The sequence below is a fragment of the Cetorhinus maximus genome, chromosome 9 (genome assembly GCF_964194155.1).
Source record: "Cetorhinus maximus chromosome 9, sCetMax3.hap1.1, whole genome shotgun sequence".
NCBI classification, from domain to species: domain Eukaryota; kingdom Metazoa; phylum Chordata; class Chondrichthyes; order Lamniformes; family Cetorhinidae; genus Cetorhinus; species Cetorhinus maximus.
Window position 1 is genome coordinate 75340583 of NC_135887.1, and position 18144 is coordinate 75358726.

Below are 18144 nucleotides of genomic sequence, written 5' to 3' on the forward strand. Positions count from 1 at the left end.
CTCACTGTTGTCTCATCGAAAGCTGTGCCATTCTTCCCTTTAATTCTGATTAGTTGTTTTTATGGTGGCAATCAAAAGCAGTTTGGCTATGTCTGGTAGGTGGTCCATAGTGATCAGCAGATGAAAATGTTTGAGAACCATTGCCCTCTCTGAAGCAGGGATTAGGGTGGGGTGGGGGGTGGAGAGGAGGGGAGACGAGATGGGGGAAATCTGCTCCATAGTTGATTATAGGTCAGCCTTAACAAGACTGCTGACTGGCTGGGAAGTGGCAAGTGACTTCTCTACTTCAGAATCAAGAGTGAGCCTTTGGCTCTATGGTAACATTCCCACCTCTAAAGTCAGAAGGTGCAGGGTTTGAACTCTGGACAATCTTCACACCGTCCTGGTGGGTGGAGAAAGTGAAGACAGCTGCTGCTGAACTCTGACCTATTGACACATATGATGATTACTTTAAAAAGTGTGTTTTTAATATTCCACAACCAAGTCTTTTTTTCTGTATTATACTTGCAGGTACTGTGCGGGCACCGTGCCATGGGGGAATCCAGGAGAGCATCATGATTTTGAGCCACAACGTCATGACGATGGCTGCATTGAAGTGATTGGCTTCACCATGGCATCATTGGTATGTCTCCATTTCCTTGGCCTGTGTTTGTGGTGGAATGCTTACCCCTCCACGCTTAAATTTACTGCTCAATTAGTAACATTAAGAACAGCACAGCCTGGGACCCTCCGAAGTTGCTCAGAAGAGTACACACAAGCATGAATTGGCTATTCAGTCTCCTGGATCTGCTTCGCCACTTGTTTAGATCATGGCTGATCTAAGTGTGGGTGTAACTATGTGCTGTGTTCAGATATTATTCAGAACTTGATATCCAATGAAAGATTTTTCAGACATTGTTTTATTTCCTCAATTGGTATGATTCCTATTTCCTGCTCAGATTTTTGAATGACCTTACTCTCCCTGGACAGTAAATTAATTTCTAATTTCAGGGCCACTTCTATGTTTCACGCTGGATGCTCCTCCGGCAACCTCCACCAGAGGTCCTTAAAGTGACCACCGTACCTGTTAAGGAAATGTACCCTGGTGCTGATGGTGTTCCTTTAACTCTTCCTTCTCATCAACACTTGTCTCTTTGTTGAATTGACTTTCTCTCAATCTGTATTGTAACCAAGGCTGCTCTGCAAGTTGGTGGACATGGGGAACGGCTCAACCAATGCCGCGAAGTGACACTAACAACGTACAAGTCGATTCCAATGCAGGTGGACGGGGAACCATGTAAGCTTGCACCCTCTGTCATTCGCATTTCATTGCGAAATCAGGCAAACATGGTCCAGAAGACCAAGAGGAGGACATCCATCCCACTGCTCAATGAGTGAGTATCATTGCAAACCCATCATGACCATTTAAGAACTTCCAGTAAACCTAAAGGGAAACGGGATTGACTGGAATAGTCATGTGATATTAAATTTTCTGAAAGGGCATGGCCAGTCTCCTAATTTCCTCACTCCCTGGACCACTCTTGTTCTTGTGAACGCCACTTTCAAAGTCAGTTAGGTGAACATTGCTAGCAGAAGGAATTGAGTATTAAAATGCAAAGGAAAGGTTATTCTATGGTGAAGGGTCAGGCTTGTCAGATCTAAGGGCCTTTTTCTGTCACTAGGAAAAAAGTTCTGTGTGAGGCATTGTGGGAGCAGCCATTTGGTGACAAACTCGTCCCTGCTGACATCATGTTCAACGTCTGCCACAGTCCATTCACCCCGTTTATCTCACTTGCTGTGAGTTTTGATGCAAAATGCCTTCTCGTGATTCAAGTTTGAAGAAAAGGGAATGAACGAGTACTGCATCAGTTCTGTTTTGTGCATTTCCAATTTTAATTGCTCCACCATTGGTGGCCCTGCCTTCAGTAGTCTAGGGCCCAAGCTCTGGAGGAATTTCCTCCCTACACCTTTCCTCCTAGTTAAAACCAGCCTCTTTCACTAAACATTTGGTCATCTGACCTAATATCGCCTTACATGATCTGTTTTCATACTTTGTTCTGAACTGCTCCTGTGAAATGCCTTAGGACATTTCATTACATTAAAGACATTACCTAAATACAAATTATTGTTGTGAGGGTGGATCGCAGCATAATGGTGCCAAAGAGTTTGAGGGTTTGGAATTAACACGCAAATTTCAGACCCCAGGCTCAATTGAGCATTGCAATTTTAATCAGATTTCTTGGTCCTTAATGACGTTACAGCCTTCCAGACCAGCTACTCCTCTCAGCCAGTTAGCTCCCTGGTGATCTCACCGTCACAGCTAAAATCTGAGTATATATTTTAAGGCAGGCAAACTGAAAGGGAAAGGAAGATATGATTCTATTTACGAGTAATTACTCCTGGTAAAATTTGTTCTCTTTGTAGACATCCACTTGTATAAGGTTTAGGCACCAGGGGAGTCATGGGTGATTGTAACTCAAATCTTGCAGCTTAGCCCCAGTGAAAGGGTTGCTGTATTAGAAAGTTCCTGATTTTAATTCAGCGCACGATGAAATGTGTATAAGATGTGTCAGATAGATCTGCAGTAACCTTCCTCACTGAGTTTACATCATTTATCCCAAGAAACATGCTATTATTATCAGGACCACTGATTTACGGCAAAGGAATAAATCAAACTGGGGGCTGGCCTTGACTTTGCCCGATTTTGTAAAACATGCAGTAGCAAGTGGACAGTCCATTTTACGTCCCTGGAGCTTTGTGTTTCCATTGACTGCATTGGGAGATGTAAATCTGAATATTGATTTGACTATCAGCTATTTATACCATTGTGCAGTCAAAATGAATCCCAGTGTTTTTATTGCTCAGTATTGGGTGAATATTAATAGTATTTTCAGGATTACATTCTGCGATTGTTCTGGAAAGTGCATAAGCCGTGAAATACAGAGGTAGGCACTAGCTACAATACAGTAATAGTGAACTTCATGCTTCATTCTGTACAAAGCAGATGATTAAACCAATCCCTTAGCTACCCCACCTGTAAATCCTGATGTGCTGAAAGGAGAAAGGATGAAACAAGAGAGGTGGAGGTGGGGCTGGGGAAGGGGCAAGATGAGAGACAGTAATAGGTGAGGGGTACGGATTTTTTGCCCCCTTCCCAGCGTTCATAGTGATGCTGCTGTGGGTGGGAAAAGAGCTGAGAGAAGCCAATGAGGCCTTAGTGTGATGTGTAGGTAGTTTTTTTACTTTTTCATGGGATGTGAAAGTCATTGGCTAGGCCAGCATTTGTTGCCCTTCCCTAACTGACCTTGAACTGAGTGGTTTGCTAGGCCATTTCAGAGGGCAGTTAAGAGTCAACCACATTACTGTGGGTCTGGAGTCACATGTAGGTCAGACTGGGTAAGAACGGCAGATTTCCTTCCCTAAAGGGCATTAGTGAACCAGATGGGTTTTTACAATTGATGATTGTTTCATGGTCACCATTACTGAGACTAGCTTTCAATTCCAGATTTTATTAGTTGAATTTGAATTCCACCAACTGCTATGGTGGGATTTGAACCCATGTCTCAAGAGCATTAGGCTGGGCCTCTGAATTCTGGCCCAGTGACATTAACGCTACACCGCCGTCTCCCCAATTTCTAGGTATGACTGACAGCTGCTGACAGGTAGGGGTGACAGGCATGCTAGTTGGAAATAACATGAAGGCAAAAGTGTTCTAGGGAGTGAGTGTTACATTTATAGAAGGAAGATATTATGGATGCTGCAAATCTGAAATAACCACAGGAAATGGTGGAAATACATAGCAGGCCTGACAGCATCTGTGAAAAGAGAAACAGAGTTAACATTTCAGATTGCTGACTGCCTTCCAGAGACACTGCCTTAAAAGAATGCATATGTGTAATGCATCAGTTTCTTCAAATGAAAGATGTCACAGTCAGGCAACTTTTGAAGATGTACTCAGACAGCTTATATATCCTTCAGTGCTTTGCGGTGAAGATGACTAATGGTGAGTGACTTTGGCAAATGAATTTTGCACTGTGACTAATAATTACAATTGAGGAAAGAGCTGTTGGAAATACATACAGAAGCAGCTGCTTAACAGAAAACTTGCAAATTGTGAATCTGTCGGGCCTCTACATGAGGAAAGACCTGCATAAAGTCACCATGAATATGTGATGTTCACCCTGGCCTATTGTCCTCTGATGTTGCAAGGAACATGCCATTGACTGGTGCAGTAGCAGGCCCCAGAGTTACTCTGGAGTAGATTCTCAACATGTCACCCAGGTGTAAAACCGGCTCCTGTGGAAACTGCCCTTCCACTTGGCTTGTATTCCCTCGAGTTGAAGGGGATCTAATTGAGGTGCTTAACATGCCAAAGGGATTCAATAAGGTCCATAGAGAGAAAGTATTACCTCTGGGAGAACCCTGAACATGGGGACACAGTCTTAAAGTTCGAGCTTAGCCATTAAGGAGTGAGTACAGGCAGCACCTTTTCACATAAGTGGTGGTGGAAATTGGAATTTTCTGCCCCAAAAGGCTGTGGATGTTGGGTCAATGGAAACTTTCATGATAAGGCAGGTAAATGGTGTTAGGGTACAGATCAATCATTAATTGAATAGCCAAATAGGATTGAGGAGCTGAATGGCCTCCTGTCCCTATGATCCATTTTATTGATTTTAATGGAAAAGTAAAGTGGGAGGTTTCCATAACAACCCGTGACACAACAGCTTTGCGCCAGACAGCAAGGTGAAAATGGACTCCACCATCTCCTTTCCCTCCCTCGCTACCTGATGGAACAATCGGCTGGCTATTGCCTTTAGGCAGCTAATGGAGAGAATTCATTGTGGCAAGGGGTTATTGCAAACCGTGGCAATGTGCAGCTTATGAAGATTAGCCATAGAGATGATGCAGCAAAACATTATCTGTGTAAACAGACAGGACATCAGATCACTGCCAGGAACATTACGTACAGAAAAAGAAGGGAAGAAAGGAAAGACTAGGCTGCTGTGTTTCTTATATTGGTTACAGTCTTCATTGGCTGTAAAACGCAAATGTACAAAACTTAACCGTGCACAGCAAATATTGGCCAGGACACTGGGAAGAGCTCCCCTACTCTTCTACAAAATAGTGTTATTTGCGCCCACCCTCCCTTGTACTGCAATGGAGTGTCAGACTCAAGCTTTGTACTCAAATCACTGGAGTGGGATTTGAACACCACAACCTTCTGGCTTAGAGGCGAGATGCATGCAAAGAAACCCAAGCAAGGAGAACCTTCTATCAGGCTCTATGAATCGTGATCTTGTTCTAATCTCATGGTTGTAGTGTGGGACTACTTCTATAATTCTCCTGGGGTTTGAGATGGAACAGGGCTTGATTGACAGACTCACTAGAATAGTGAGAACACATCACAGTACCTTCCTGAGCATCTTTTCTGAAAGGAAAATGTTAATGAACAGACAGGAGGGTGAAGCTGTAGTCCATTGTTTTCAGTGTCACTGCACGGTTAGAATTTGATTCTCAGCATGAAAGCTTTCAGCTTGTTCTATTAAAATAATTTATTATCTACTTCAGTCAGCAGACGATACCTGAAAGCCTGAAGATACGTGTGAATCGGATCAGCATGCACGACTACGAAGCCTTGCATTATGACAAGGAGAAACTAAAAGAAGCCTGTAAGTAGCCAGAACCAATGGACCAGTGACAACTGACCTTCTCCGTGACTTTAAAAGTCAAAAAGACCTTGCATTTATATAGCACCTTTCATGCCCCAAAAGGCTTCACAGCCAATGAAGTGCTCTTGAAGTGTAGTCAACTGTTGTAAAGTACGGGAACAGGGCAGTCAATTTCAGCACAGCAAGATCCCACAAACAGCATGATGTAATGACCGGATAATTTAATTTTTGTTGGTGATGATGGTGGCTGAGTGATAAATCTAAAAATTAACTTTCTTATTATTTATTTTCTAACATATTCTCCCTTCCCTAGTATTCCAGCCCCACTCCATCAGAGGAGAAGACAACTGACTGAAGGGTGTCTAAGATGGGGAAAGAACATCTGATATGACACAAAAAAATTCTGCACGAGCCATTATTTTGCTCTGTGACAAAATGGGGAATGACTTTGAAAAGATTGTCTTAGACTTGGCTTCAAACACAAATGCACACCCTGTTTTGATTGGTGAAACCTGGCATGAAGTTGTACACATTTTCTGATAGTATCTAATGCTTGTGAGTGTTTCCAAGCTCTGAAGAGAGCCCTGCCGTCCTTTAAATGCTCCCATGGGATATTTTGGGTCTTCCTGAGAGGGCAGGCAGAGCCTTAGTTTGACATCTCATCCGACGTGCAGCACCCCTGACAGTGCAGCACTCCTTCAGTGCCACGCAGAATTCGGTTGTAGGATGTTGCTGTATCGCAACTGGGCAATTATCAGAATAATTTACCACCTCTAATAGTGATTCGGTATTGACTTTTATATCGATATCACCATTTCACCTTTGAAACGCATTGTGGGTGGCACCATTCACCTTTGCCCTTTCACAATATAAAGAAGGGATCATTGTTCCACGATGGTTGGGAAGCCTTTTTAACCCTTTTCTGAAAGTGGTGATCAGTGCAAATCACTCACTGTAAAGGCAAGAGTGCTGGCGACAAGCTAAAGTGTGCTGTGTTTCACAGGGCACTGTAGTGCAGTGGGTGTTGTCTATAAGGGTGACATAGGCCATGATAAACAGCTCAGTGAGCTTGGAAACACTCACAAGCATTAGATACTATCAGAAAATGTGCACAACTTCATGCCATGTTTCACCAATCAAAACATAAAGTGTGCATTTGTGTTTGAAGCCAAGTCTAAGACAATTTTTTCAAAGTCATTCCCGTTTTGTCACAGAGCAAAATAATGGCTCATGCAGAATTTTTTTGTGTCGTATCAGATGTTCTTTCCCCATCTTAGCCACCCTTCAGTCAGTTGTCTTCTCCTCTGATGGATTGGGGCTGGAATACTAGAAAATACATAATAAGAAATGTAATTTTTAGATAAAGTTGGCGATGGGGCCACTAGGTGGCAGTGTTAAGCAATTCTGAAAGCTTGCTTGCAAAAAAGACTGAAGCTTTAATACTGAAACCAGCCCGCCTTGTACTTGATGCTGGCAAACAATACCAGAATTGTCTATTGTGGAGGATTGAATAATCTGCTTCCCACTTTTCACTATATAACATTGATGATGAGCCTTATGTTTTGAATCTTCTAAATGTGTAACTCCCTCCAGTTCAGACGCTAATTGGCATCACGATTAAAGAACTCAAGTTAGTCCTCTGTCTCGTACTTTCTCACCACTGTTGCTACCTTTGTTTGTAACCACGCCCAGCATGTGGTTACTCTTGCACATTGCTCTACTAGGGCCATTCGGTTCCTGACCTTATTACAACCTTGGTCCAAACATGGACAAAGGGCTCTGAGCTCGAGAGGTGAGGTGAGAGAGTCTCCCTTGACATCAGGGCAACACTTGACTGAATTTAGCATCAAGGAACCCTGGCAAAATGATGTCAATGGGAATTAATGGGAAACTTCCACTAGTTGGGGTCATACCCAGCGCAAAGGAAGATGCTGTGGTTCTTGGAGGTCAGTCATCTCAGTCACAGGATGCAACAGCAGGAGTTCCTCAGTGTAGTAACCTAGGCCCAAACTCTTCAGCTGCTTCCTCATGACCTTCCCTCCATCATAAGGTCAGAAGTGGAGACGTTCCCTGATGATTGCACAATGTTCACCATTCACGACTCCTCAGATACTGAAGCAGTATATGTCCATATGCAGCATGACCTGGACAATATCCAGGCTTGGGCTGACAGGTGGCAAGTAACATTCGCACCACAGGCAATGAACATCTCCAACAAGAGAGAATCCAACCATCGCCCCTTGATGTTCTAAGCATTACCACCACTGAATCCCCCACTATCAACATCCTGGGGTTACCATTGACCAGAAACTGAACTGGACTAGCCATATGGTGGCTGCAAGCGCAGGTCAGGGCCAGGGACTCTGCACCGAGTAACTCACCTCCTGACTTCCCAAAGCCTGTCCACCATCTACAAGGCACAAGTCAGGAGTGTGATGGAATACTTTCCACTTACCTGGATGAGTGCAGTACCAATGCTTTAGAAGCTTGACACCATCTGGGACAAAGCAGCCCGCTTGATTGGCACCCCACCCACCACCTTCAACATTTACTCCCTCTACAACCGACACACTGGCAGCAGTGTGTAGCATCTACAAGATGCATTGCAGCAATTCACCAGGGCTCCTTAGACAGCACCTTCCAAACCCTTGATCTCTGCCATCTAGAAGGACAAGGGCAGCAGATAGATGGGAACACCACAAACTGCAAGTTCCCCTCAAAGCCACTCACCATCTTGACTTCGAAATATATTGCCGTTCCTTCACTGTCACTGGGTCAAAATCCTGAAACTCCCTTCTTAACAGCACTCTGGGTGTACCTACAGGGACTGCAGCTCAGCACCACCTTCTCAAAGGCAATTAGGGATGGGCAATAAATGCTTTCCTGGCCAGAAATTCCCATGTCCCATGAAATAAAAAAAAATACTGTATTGCAGACACTGTCCTTTGTTGCTTATAAAACATTTAGTCTGTTACAAATGTCCAAACATGGACAAAGAGCAGAGAACAAAGTTGTAGCATTAACATCATTATCTACTTGTGTGGATCCTTGGTGATCTCTGTATTGTGTATTCTGTTTTGCTTTGCCCAGAGTGGACACAGTTATGGGAGATCAAGATGTGCATCATTATTCAAACCTGGTTATAAAGCTATCAGCAGCAATTTGTTTAGTGTCTAAGTTTATAGCATCACGGAGACCTAATAACCATAAAGAAAGGCATTTATTTCAGCACTGTAAACTGTTTATTCTTTAATAAAACATGCAGAAAATTTGTTCTGCTCTATATGCTGACTTTAATTTTCCACCCATGCTGCTTAGCTAAGAAGCACATATTACAAGGTTGGAGATGAAGTCACAAATAAATGGAACTGCTGAGTAGATGAGCTGCTGAGAATAATGGGTAAATGTCATTCTGTCATGGGAGGTGTTGGAAAGCCCTGACTCCTCGTTATCTCTGTAACCTCTTCCAGCCCTATAAACCTTTGAGATCTCTGCATTCCTCCAACTCCGGCGTCTTGTGCACCCCCCACTTCCATCATCCCCACCATTTACACTTGTTTCTTTAGCCATTTGACCCCTTAATCTCTGGACTTCCTCCCTCAAGCCTCTTCACCTTTCTGCCTCACTCTTTGCCCCTTTAAGACACTGTTTGAGACTCCCACGTTGACCAAGCCTTTGGTCACTTGCCCTAATATTTTCTTCTTTGACTCAGTGGCAACTTTTGTCTGATGAGACTCCTTGAAACGCCTTGGGATGTTTTAGCATGTTATAAGTGCTATTTAAATACAAGTCCTTGTTGAATAGCCTAATTCAAAGTTCCAGTCATTGTATTACTAGGGAATGTTTACACTGCAAAGAATCCTTTAATTTCTCAGTATGAAGGTTGACGATGCAGATTCCAGAACTATTTCTTTGTTTTAATTCAAACTATGGTCTTTCATTAAAAGCTACCATTGTATTGGGGCCGCACAAGGGTCTCCAGGATGGTCCAGAGGTAGAGGTGATCGAATTGGCCACAGTGCCCAGGGTTAAAGCAGGCTGCCCTGAGCCAGGCTGCTTACTCCTGAATCTTTAGCATCTGGCTTGGCTGAGGGCTCAGCTCTGATACCTCCCATTGCTGACATTTGATTTTCACATGAAGGATGGTGAATTTGGCCAACCGTCTTGAGACAGCCAGTGCCTGTAGAATTATCAGTCTGACAGAGAGGAAAACCAGTAAAACTTGGAAATGGAGGGTGCCAGTAAAACTTGTCCAAACTGGTCTTGTATACCTTAAAATGGAACTCCAGTATTACTGGTGCCAGTGTTGCTGATTTTCACTGGGATTTGACAATTTTGAACTGTTTTGCCTTCTGCGGGTGCCTTAAGGAGAGGGCAAGACCATGGAATCTATGTCCCATTGCAGTGTGCCTCGGTTTGAGACCTGGTGCAATGCAATAAGCCTGAGGTGGTTTCACTCGGGTCAGCTGCTCTGATCTGATGGCTTCAGAGCAGACCTGGTCAGCTATTGATGGGTCAATAATTAAAAATAACATTGCAGCCTGTCTGACTGCAGCTTTGTGGAAAGCAGACAGGAGCTGTTTGTTTAAGACCAGAATGTGTTTGTGTTAAGAAATTTGCTCTGTGACAGTTTTCAGCTTAAGGAGTCAGTGGAGCAGGGGCTGCATGTTTGTGTTGTTGCCGAGCAGTAATTTACTCCCCGTCAGCCTTGACTGCTGGGCCCCTTGAGAACAGACTAGCTGCCTACGGGGTGGGGGAGGAGCAGAGTGCAGACAGACTTACCAATGAATTTGAAAAATAGATTGGAATTAAGTATTGTGTTACCTGGTGTACACGGTGCACCTGAGTATCAATCACCATCATTTCCATCAGACATGTTACACAAATCACTCGAGGATACAGTTCCACCAGTGGCCGTATTTTGCCCTGGATGTCGATGATCATGGAAAGGTAGATGTCACGAAACGGGTGATAAAACCGCTGGCGTTTTTTTCCAGATTAACCCAGTTCCCTTGACACCCTGGCCCCCACCCCAACTAAAATGAGTGCAAGGGGAATAAGAAGGAAAACCACAAATCACAGGGGGCTGTTGCTCACATGCACAGCTAGTTAAACATTTGTGTTTGGAAGTTCTGTAGGTTTACTCCGTAGGATAGACTTCTGGTTACTTCGGATCATAATAAGAGTAAGATTTAATAAACATCAGCACAACCAGTAGATGCTGCTGTAAAATATTCAGTGGTGAGAATGTGCATTCATCACTGTCATTGATTGATTCCTGAGAGTCATGAGACATTTAGGCAAATTTAAACCTTTAATTATTTCTCAGTATAGTAGGGAAAAATGATGACATACGATACAATATTTTGACTCTCCCAGTTTGATGAGGTGCAGTATATGGACTTTCACTTCTGTGAGGTGCAGTATATGGACTTTCACCTCTGTGAGGTGCAGTATATGGACTCTCCCCTCTGGTGAGGCGCAGTATATGGACTTTCCCCTCTGGTGAGGTGCAGTATATGGACTCTCCCACTTTGGTGAGGCACATTATATGGACTCTCCCCTCTAGTGAGGTGCAGTATATGGACTCTCCCCTCTGGTGAGGTGCAGTATATGGACTCTCCCCTCTGGTGAGGTGCAGTATATGGACTTTCCCCTCTGGTGAGGTGCAGTATATGGACTCTCCCCTCTGGTGAGGTGCAGTATATGGACTTTCCCCTCTGGTGAGGCGCAGTATATGGACTCTCCCCTCTGGTGAGGCGCAGTATATGGACTCTCCCCTCTGGTGAGGCGCAGTATATGGACTCTCCCCTCTGGTGAGGCGCAGTATATGGACTCTCCCCTCTGGTGAGGCGCAGTATATGGACTCTCCCCTCTGGTGAGGCGCAGTATATGGACTCTCCCCTCTGGTGAGGCGCAGTATATGGACTTTCCCCTCTGGTGAGGCGCAGTATATGGACTCTCCCCTCTGGTGAGGCGCAGTATATGGACTCTCCCCTCTGGTGAGGCGCAGTATATGGACTCTCCCCTCTGGTGAGGTGCACTGATGATGATCATCTCGGGTAAAATCAGGTTCTTCTTCTAAAACTCTCAAGTCCCAATGCTCTACCCTCCTGGGGTTCTTTGCATTACTAACATTATTGAATACAAGTGCAGAATTAATTAGATATTAAATATTGGGACTTGTTTCTAAACTTTCATAATGTAGTGCTTAAAAGTAAAAAAAAAATATTCAAGGCAAACTTGTTAGTTACTTACATCTGGTGTGTTAGCCATGGCTCAGTTGGTGTCATTTCTTGCCTCTGAATTAGAAGGTCATGTCATCAAGTCTTCACTCAAGTCTTTGTGTCTTCACTCCTGAAAATTGAGCACCTTACCCAGGCTGACACTGTGGAGCAGTACTGAGGGAATGCTTCACTCCTGGAGGTCTTTCAGATGCGACCTTAAGCTGGAGCCCATTCTGCTCTCTCAGGTGGATGTAAAAGATGATCTAACCATTATTGTTTTACTGTATGTGGGGCTTGTGTGTAAATTTACGAATGTATTTCCTACGTTATACCAGGGACTGCATTTCAATCGGACTGCAAACCGTTTGGGATATCCTGAAGTTGTGAAAGGTGCTATAAAAATGCAAGTCATTCTTTTTTGCTGCTACTGACTTTTATTCATCCCTTTTCTGTTCTGTCTCACAGCGGTGCCCCTAGGTATCATCGTCATCCCTGGTGACAGTGATCTGGAGATCTGCCGCACACACATTGAGAGGCTTCAAGAGGTACCCTTAAGACGTTTACTTTTCTCTCGGGTAGAAAGGACATACTTTTGCATGAATTACGCTCTTGTTAACGATGCATTTCATTTTAATTGGAACTCAGAGAGAAATGTCTGGAGAAGCAGAAAGCTTGAGTGCTGCTTACCCTCTGTCATAGCTATTGACATCAATGCTGCAGTGCCCAGAGCAAGCAATTCAATTGAAACTTGCTTCTCTCCGTGTGAATAATACAGGAAAATTAGTGACGGGAAGATTGTCACCAGACATGAGAGCCAGAAAATATCAGCAGTGAAATGTGGATTCCTGCCCACAATTCCCCCACCCTCCTGGGTGCAGTAAGGTTACATCGGAAGCTAGGAATTGAGGAGACCATTCAGCCCGGCAAGCCTATTCTTGATGCCAGTCTGGCTTTTACAGACTGGCACTGAGCAAAAGCCAGTTGCTTCTCTAAAGGGATGGAGAGATGACCAAGGAGAGAGTTACCCCAGAGGCTGCTCTTAAGCAGTCTCTATGGGCAAATGCCAGAGCAACATTGGTATAGGCTTGGGAAGAGTTGGCTACATGAGTTCTTCGCAGTTGATGACCTATGGCAAATGTGCACCAGTTGGGGGAAAGGAAAGAATATGCCTTAAAATTCCAACTGAAGAAGAAGAATAGATATGTAAATTTAATCTAGAGTAACAATTCATTTAATTTTTCCTCTACCCATCTTAAATTTATTCCCTCCCAACTCAAATAATCTCCCAGCTCGGAAGGTCTGTCCTGTTCCCAGATATCTGGCTGAAGTGAATGACCCCTTGTCAAAATATTGCACAAACAAAATATAGAACAACAAGATATTTCACTCATTCCTGGAGTTTGCTGGCCAAACTCAGCAGGGTGTAGTGTTGTCAAGTGTGATTAAATGTGTTCCTGGAGGTTTTGTCACATGACTTGCCCCCATGCTCCAACCATTAGTCAGTCAACACATCTATCCTTGTGATGTACTGCCTTCTGACACCAATTGGAAAGCAAAAAGACTCATTACCCAAATGGATGATACTTGTAATGGAAAATTTCCCATTTTCAATATTTTTATACCTGGTAAAGAGAAATGGTCAAAGAAAATGTTTTTTAAAAAACTATCTGTTTTAATGTCCTGAAGATTTTTCTCCAGGATTGCACACAGCAGTGTCCTGGAGATTGATCTGCAATTCCTGAAGACTCCAGGCCAATCCTGGAGGGTTGGTTGCCCTCCCAGGTGAGACACAGGAGATTGTATGTGAGGACATCTCTCCCTCTGCTCCCCTTGGGGGTGGTGAGGGAAGAAAGAGAGAGAGAGAGGACCCTGCACAAAATGTCTGCCTCTGAGCAGCACTTTGAAATTATAAAGTGTAGGAACAAAGGAGAGCTGAGTGATACCAGTAAGGGAATGATCTCCCTTTAGAACATATAACTTAATACAGATGAATTGTGTTACCCCACCCTCTGGCCAGGAAAAATTGTATTTGCTAATCTCTTGTTTCTATGATTAATATGCATTGACATTAAAGTAATTGAGGGTTGATTTAAACTGATTGATGTAGTTCCTTCACCTTTATCAAAAAACTTTCAGTGTGACGCAGTTCTGGCATCCCCAAAGTTTTGATTGATCTTCAGATTTATTTGATTTGAAAAAAAATCTTCTATCTTTGAAAGTGCATTGCTTTTATGTGTCTTGTGTTTTTTTTTATTTGCACATCTAAGAAATTATAATGACTGGATAAGTGACAGAAAGCAGAGGAAAGTGGTGAAAGTTTGTTTTTCAGACTGGAGAGGAGTGTGCTGTGGTGTTCCCCAGGAGTTGATATTAGGATTGATTGTTTTTTTTTGATATGAGAACCTGAACTTGGGTATGGGGGTCTCGATTTGATGTTTGCAGATGTTCCAAAAGTTGAAAAAGTAGTGAACAATGAGGAGGATAGTGCAGACTAACTGATAACATACACAGACATGGTTTTTCTCCCCCTCTTATCTTTCATGGGATGTGAGCATCACTGTCAAGACCAACACTTGTTGCCCATCCCTATTTGCCCTTGAACTGAGTGGCTAGCCAGACCATTTCAGACAGCAGTTAAGAGTGAACCACATTGCTGTATGAAGTTACAAATAGGCCAGACCAGGTAAGGACAACAGATTTCCTTCCCTTAAGGACATTAGTGAACCAGATGGGTTTTTACTGAGACTACCTTTTAGATAATTACTTGAATTTAACTTCCACCAGCTGCCATGGTGGGATTTGAACCCATGTACCCAGAGCGTTAATCTGGGCCTCTGGATTACTAGTCCAGTGATATTACGACTCTGCCACCATCTCCCTTCTCTACATGTAGTAGATAAGTGTGAGCTGATTTTGGAGGAAGAATGGGGAAAGACAATATAAACAAAATGGTGCATTTTTAAGGAGGATGCTGGAAGACAGTGATCTGGAGGTTTGCATATGTAAACCTTTGAAAGTGCCAGGACAAAGTCATTACAAAAACATATGAGAACCTTAGCTTTATAAATAGAGGATAGAGTGCACAAGCAAGGAAGTTATGGTAAATCTTTGGTTAGGTCTTAGCTGGAGTATTATATATATGTGTGGGCACCACACTTTGGGAGTGATGCCAAGGCCTCAGCGAGAGTGAAGATTTGATTTACCAGGGTGATAACTGAAAGTCCCTTTTCCCTAGTATGTGGAGTGATTGGATACTTGTCCTTCTTCAGAACAGAGAAGGATAAGGAGTTGTTGCGTTTTGGAATGCACTGCATGAAAGGGTGGTGGAGGCAAATTCATTAGTGACTTTCAAAAGGGAATTGGATATGTACTTGAAAAGGAAAACATTTCAGAGCTGTCGGGAAAGAGTGAGGCTAATTGGATAGCTCCATAAACAGCCAGCACAGGACAAACATGGAGGCTGAATGGCGTGCTTCAGTTCCGTAAGATTCCAGGATGGTTCACATTGTAAAACAATAGTGTTAAGTGCCTTGTTTTGAGTTTACGTTACATCAGACAGGCTTTGTAGCTGGCTAACTGCACGCTGCTGCTTGAGGCAGATTGCTCTTGCAGAATTAGCCAGACGATTGCTTCATATCCACACTGGATCACATAGAATTGCTAAAACAAAAACAGAGGCAGAAATACCTGGAAAAACTCAGCAGGTCTGGCAGCATCGGCGGAGAAGAGCACAGTTGACGTTTCGAGTCCTCATGACCCTTCAACAGAACTAAGTAAAAATAGGAAAGGGGTGAAATATAAGCTGGTTTAGGGAGTGGTGGGGGTGTTGTTAGGACAAGCAGACAGTAATAGGTGGAGATCCTGATGGAGAGTGGAACAAAACTTCTTCAAGGTAGGCATTTCTTGAAGAGAAGTGGCAGTCAATTAAACACAGAGATAAAAGCAAAAAACTGCGGTTGCTGGAAATCCAAAACGAATACAGAGACAGAAATACCTGGAAAAACTCAGCAGGTCTGGCAGCATCGGCGGAGACGAGAATTGCTGATCAGCTGAGAAGAATGCTTTGGTTTTGTGGGCGATAGCCAGATCTTCAGGTTTTCTGCTGGCCTGAGGTGATTCTGCAGTAAGAAGTTAGCAATGCTGTCAGACTCCTCCGCCCCACTCCACAGTGCTCAGCTGGAGCCATACACATTGGCGACCACTTCACCGAAATTGTTGCATTTTTTTCTGCATAACATCTGTTGCAGTTGGTTGTGGAGTGTATGCGGCCTGCAGCCCAGGCAGGATGCTGCCAAAAGAGCAAAGTCAGACACATAAGTGCTCCTTGGCCAGCTGTGGCTCCAGCTGACATCACATGGATGCCAAGAGCCAAACTGCAGAGCGATGCCAGTAAAATACAGTCCCTACACTGCCAAAGTTGTTCTCTAACTGCCTTAAATTCGCAATTAATTCCCATCTCCCCATCTCTTGTCATACATTACCAAGTGTCCCTTGCAATAAAGGTGACTGGTTAATGCTGCTGCACAGCTGCCTCCTGCAAGTGCCTCAACTTGGCAACCTTTACCTGTTGCCGGTGGGAAATCTCGGTAGTATTATTTGGAAGTGACTACTGTACCTCTTGAAATAACAAAATCCTATTGTGATGGGTACAGCAGTCGTCCCCTAATTACTGATGCGATGCAAGATGTTCTGCTCTTCCACAGGATTTGCCCCTGGTTCACCCCTCACTCCAGCGATTGGTCCTGCAGGTTTGTGACCCGGGGATGCTGCTTGATAACAGGCGCTGACTCTCGTACATTCTTGTCTAGTGTTATTCTTATTGTTCCAAGCTTGAAGCACGCCTTCTACATGCATGCTGCAACTGCTGTTGTGATTTATATAAAACGTTTGCATGTAAATAAAATTTGAACATGTGGTCTGTGAGGAGGCTTGGTTTGCATGTGCTGGCTGCACCATCAGTTCTGTGGTACAAAAACAACAACAACATTGCATCATAATCCTTTAGACCCTCCTTGACCAAACTGTTACGATTGTAGAATATAGTATGTTGCTGTTTAAAAAATAAAAGCCAAAATCACAAAACAGTGTAAAGGAATTAATTAGTAGTTCTCTCTGCAAAAGCTTCTTTCTCCACTATGTCACAATATTGGAGGGTGGGGGGTGGTGATAATGAGCCACCAATGGAGTATATCAGTGGGCCACCTCACTTCATGAGCTTCAGTCTCGCCCTGGACTGAGAACTGTAACCAGATTCTTCCCTTCGAATCGTGGAAATCTGATGGAGAAGTCGGAATCCGAATGTCCAGCTTCATAGACACACCAGCTTTTTTCTTCAAATGCACAGTTCCCATATCAGGCTATATAATTTAGTGTTTAGTGAAGATAATTGGCCTCATTTGTTTCTGTGTTGTATTCACTGCCTGAGCACGGTGACATTCATCGTGTCGTCATGCCCTTGGTGTTGCCTACAAATCACACTGCCCTGGTTTCTAGTATTTTTGTGACATATTACATCCTTTGTTCTTTCTGTATCTTCAAGCTCTTCCCATTGGAGAACAGTATGAAATAAAGGAAGAATCCACGTGACTCTTAACAGTCTGACAGGCCACATCATGAATGCTCTTTCCGTAGCGTAACAAGCCAAAAGGATGGTTAGCCGTAAACGGCGGGAAGGTGTTATAGGCTCCCACGACCCACTGGGCGCAAGCATCCCACTGGATGTCAAGCTGGAATGTAGAGCCAGTGTTCCGTTTACTGGGACTGCATGAAGAGGGGCTCGGACCCTATACCTTCTCTGACTCAAAGACAGAAATAGTACTGCTAAGTCCAAGGCTTGTTCTGTTGTACCCCATTGTGCAGGGTTTTCACAAATACAATTCCTGAAAGTGCTCATGGGTTCCTTTCACCTCTTTTTGCAGGAGGACGATGGCACCAAGTCTAGAACCTTGTCGTCACAGAAGCTTTCCCCAAAATGGTGCTTTCTGGACTGTAAGTATCCCTTTGAAATTGATTATAAATGTTAAAGGAACATTTCATTATAATTGGATCACCCGGATACTTGATTCACTGTTACATTTAACAGGCCCTTTAAAGAAGCATTCATATTTAATGCTATCCTAGACAGCAGGATCACCATTATAGGTCATGGACCCTTTAAAGGAGAATTCCAAGGGAATAAGTTGATAGGCAATGGAATTACCGTTATGATGCGTGGGCACTTTAAAGGAGAATTCCAATAGAATAAGCTGCTAAACACTGGGAAGGCTGCT

General features: G+C 43.6%; 1 protein-coding gene across 10 annotated transcripts in view; it reads left to right on the forward strand.

Annotated features, from left to right (window-relative positions):
- The window catches only part of dgkza (diacylglycerol kinase, zeta a), a 562825-nt gene that overhangs the window by 374010 nt on the left and 170671 nt on the right, over window positions 1-18144 (forward strand). For 7 of the 10 annotated variants that reach the window (XR_013577554.1, XM_078548888.1, XM_078548889.1 and 4 more), the window contains 6 exons: window positions 511-622; window positions 1174-1373; window positions 5548-5648; window positions 12341-12420; window positions 16579-16623; window positions 17794-17863. Coding sequence is in view for 9 of the 10 variants with exons in the window: in XM_078548888.1 (XP_078405014.1) it covers window positions 511-622; window positions 1174-1373; window positions 5548-5648; window positions 12341-12420; window positions 16579-16623; window positions 17794-17863 (608 nt within the window). In the remaining variant the exon portion in view is untranslated. The remainder of the gene's footprint in view (window positions 1-510; window positions 623-1173; window positions 1374-5547; window positions 5649-12340; window positions 12421-16578; window positions 16624-17793; window positions 17864-18144) is intronic. The other 3 variants (XM_078548884.1, XM_078548887.1, XM_078548885.1) reach the window with 1 other exon arrangement.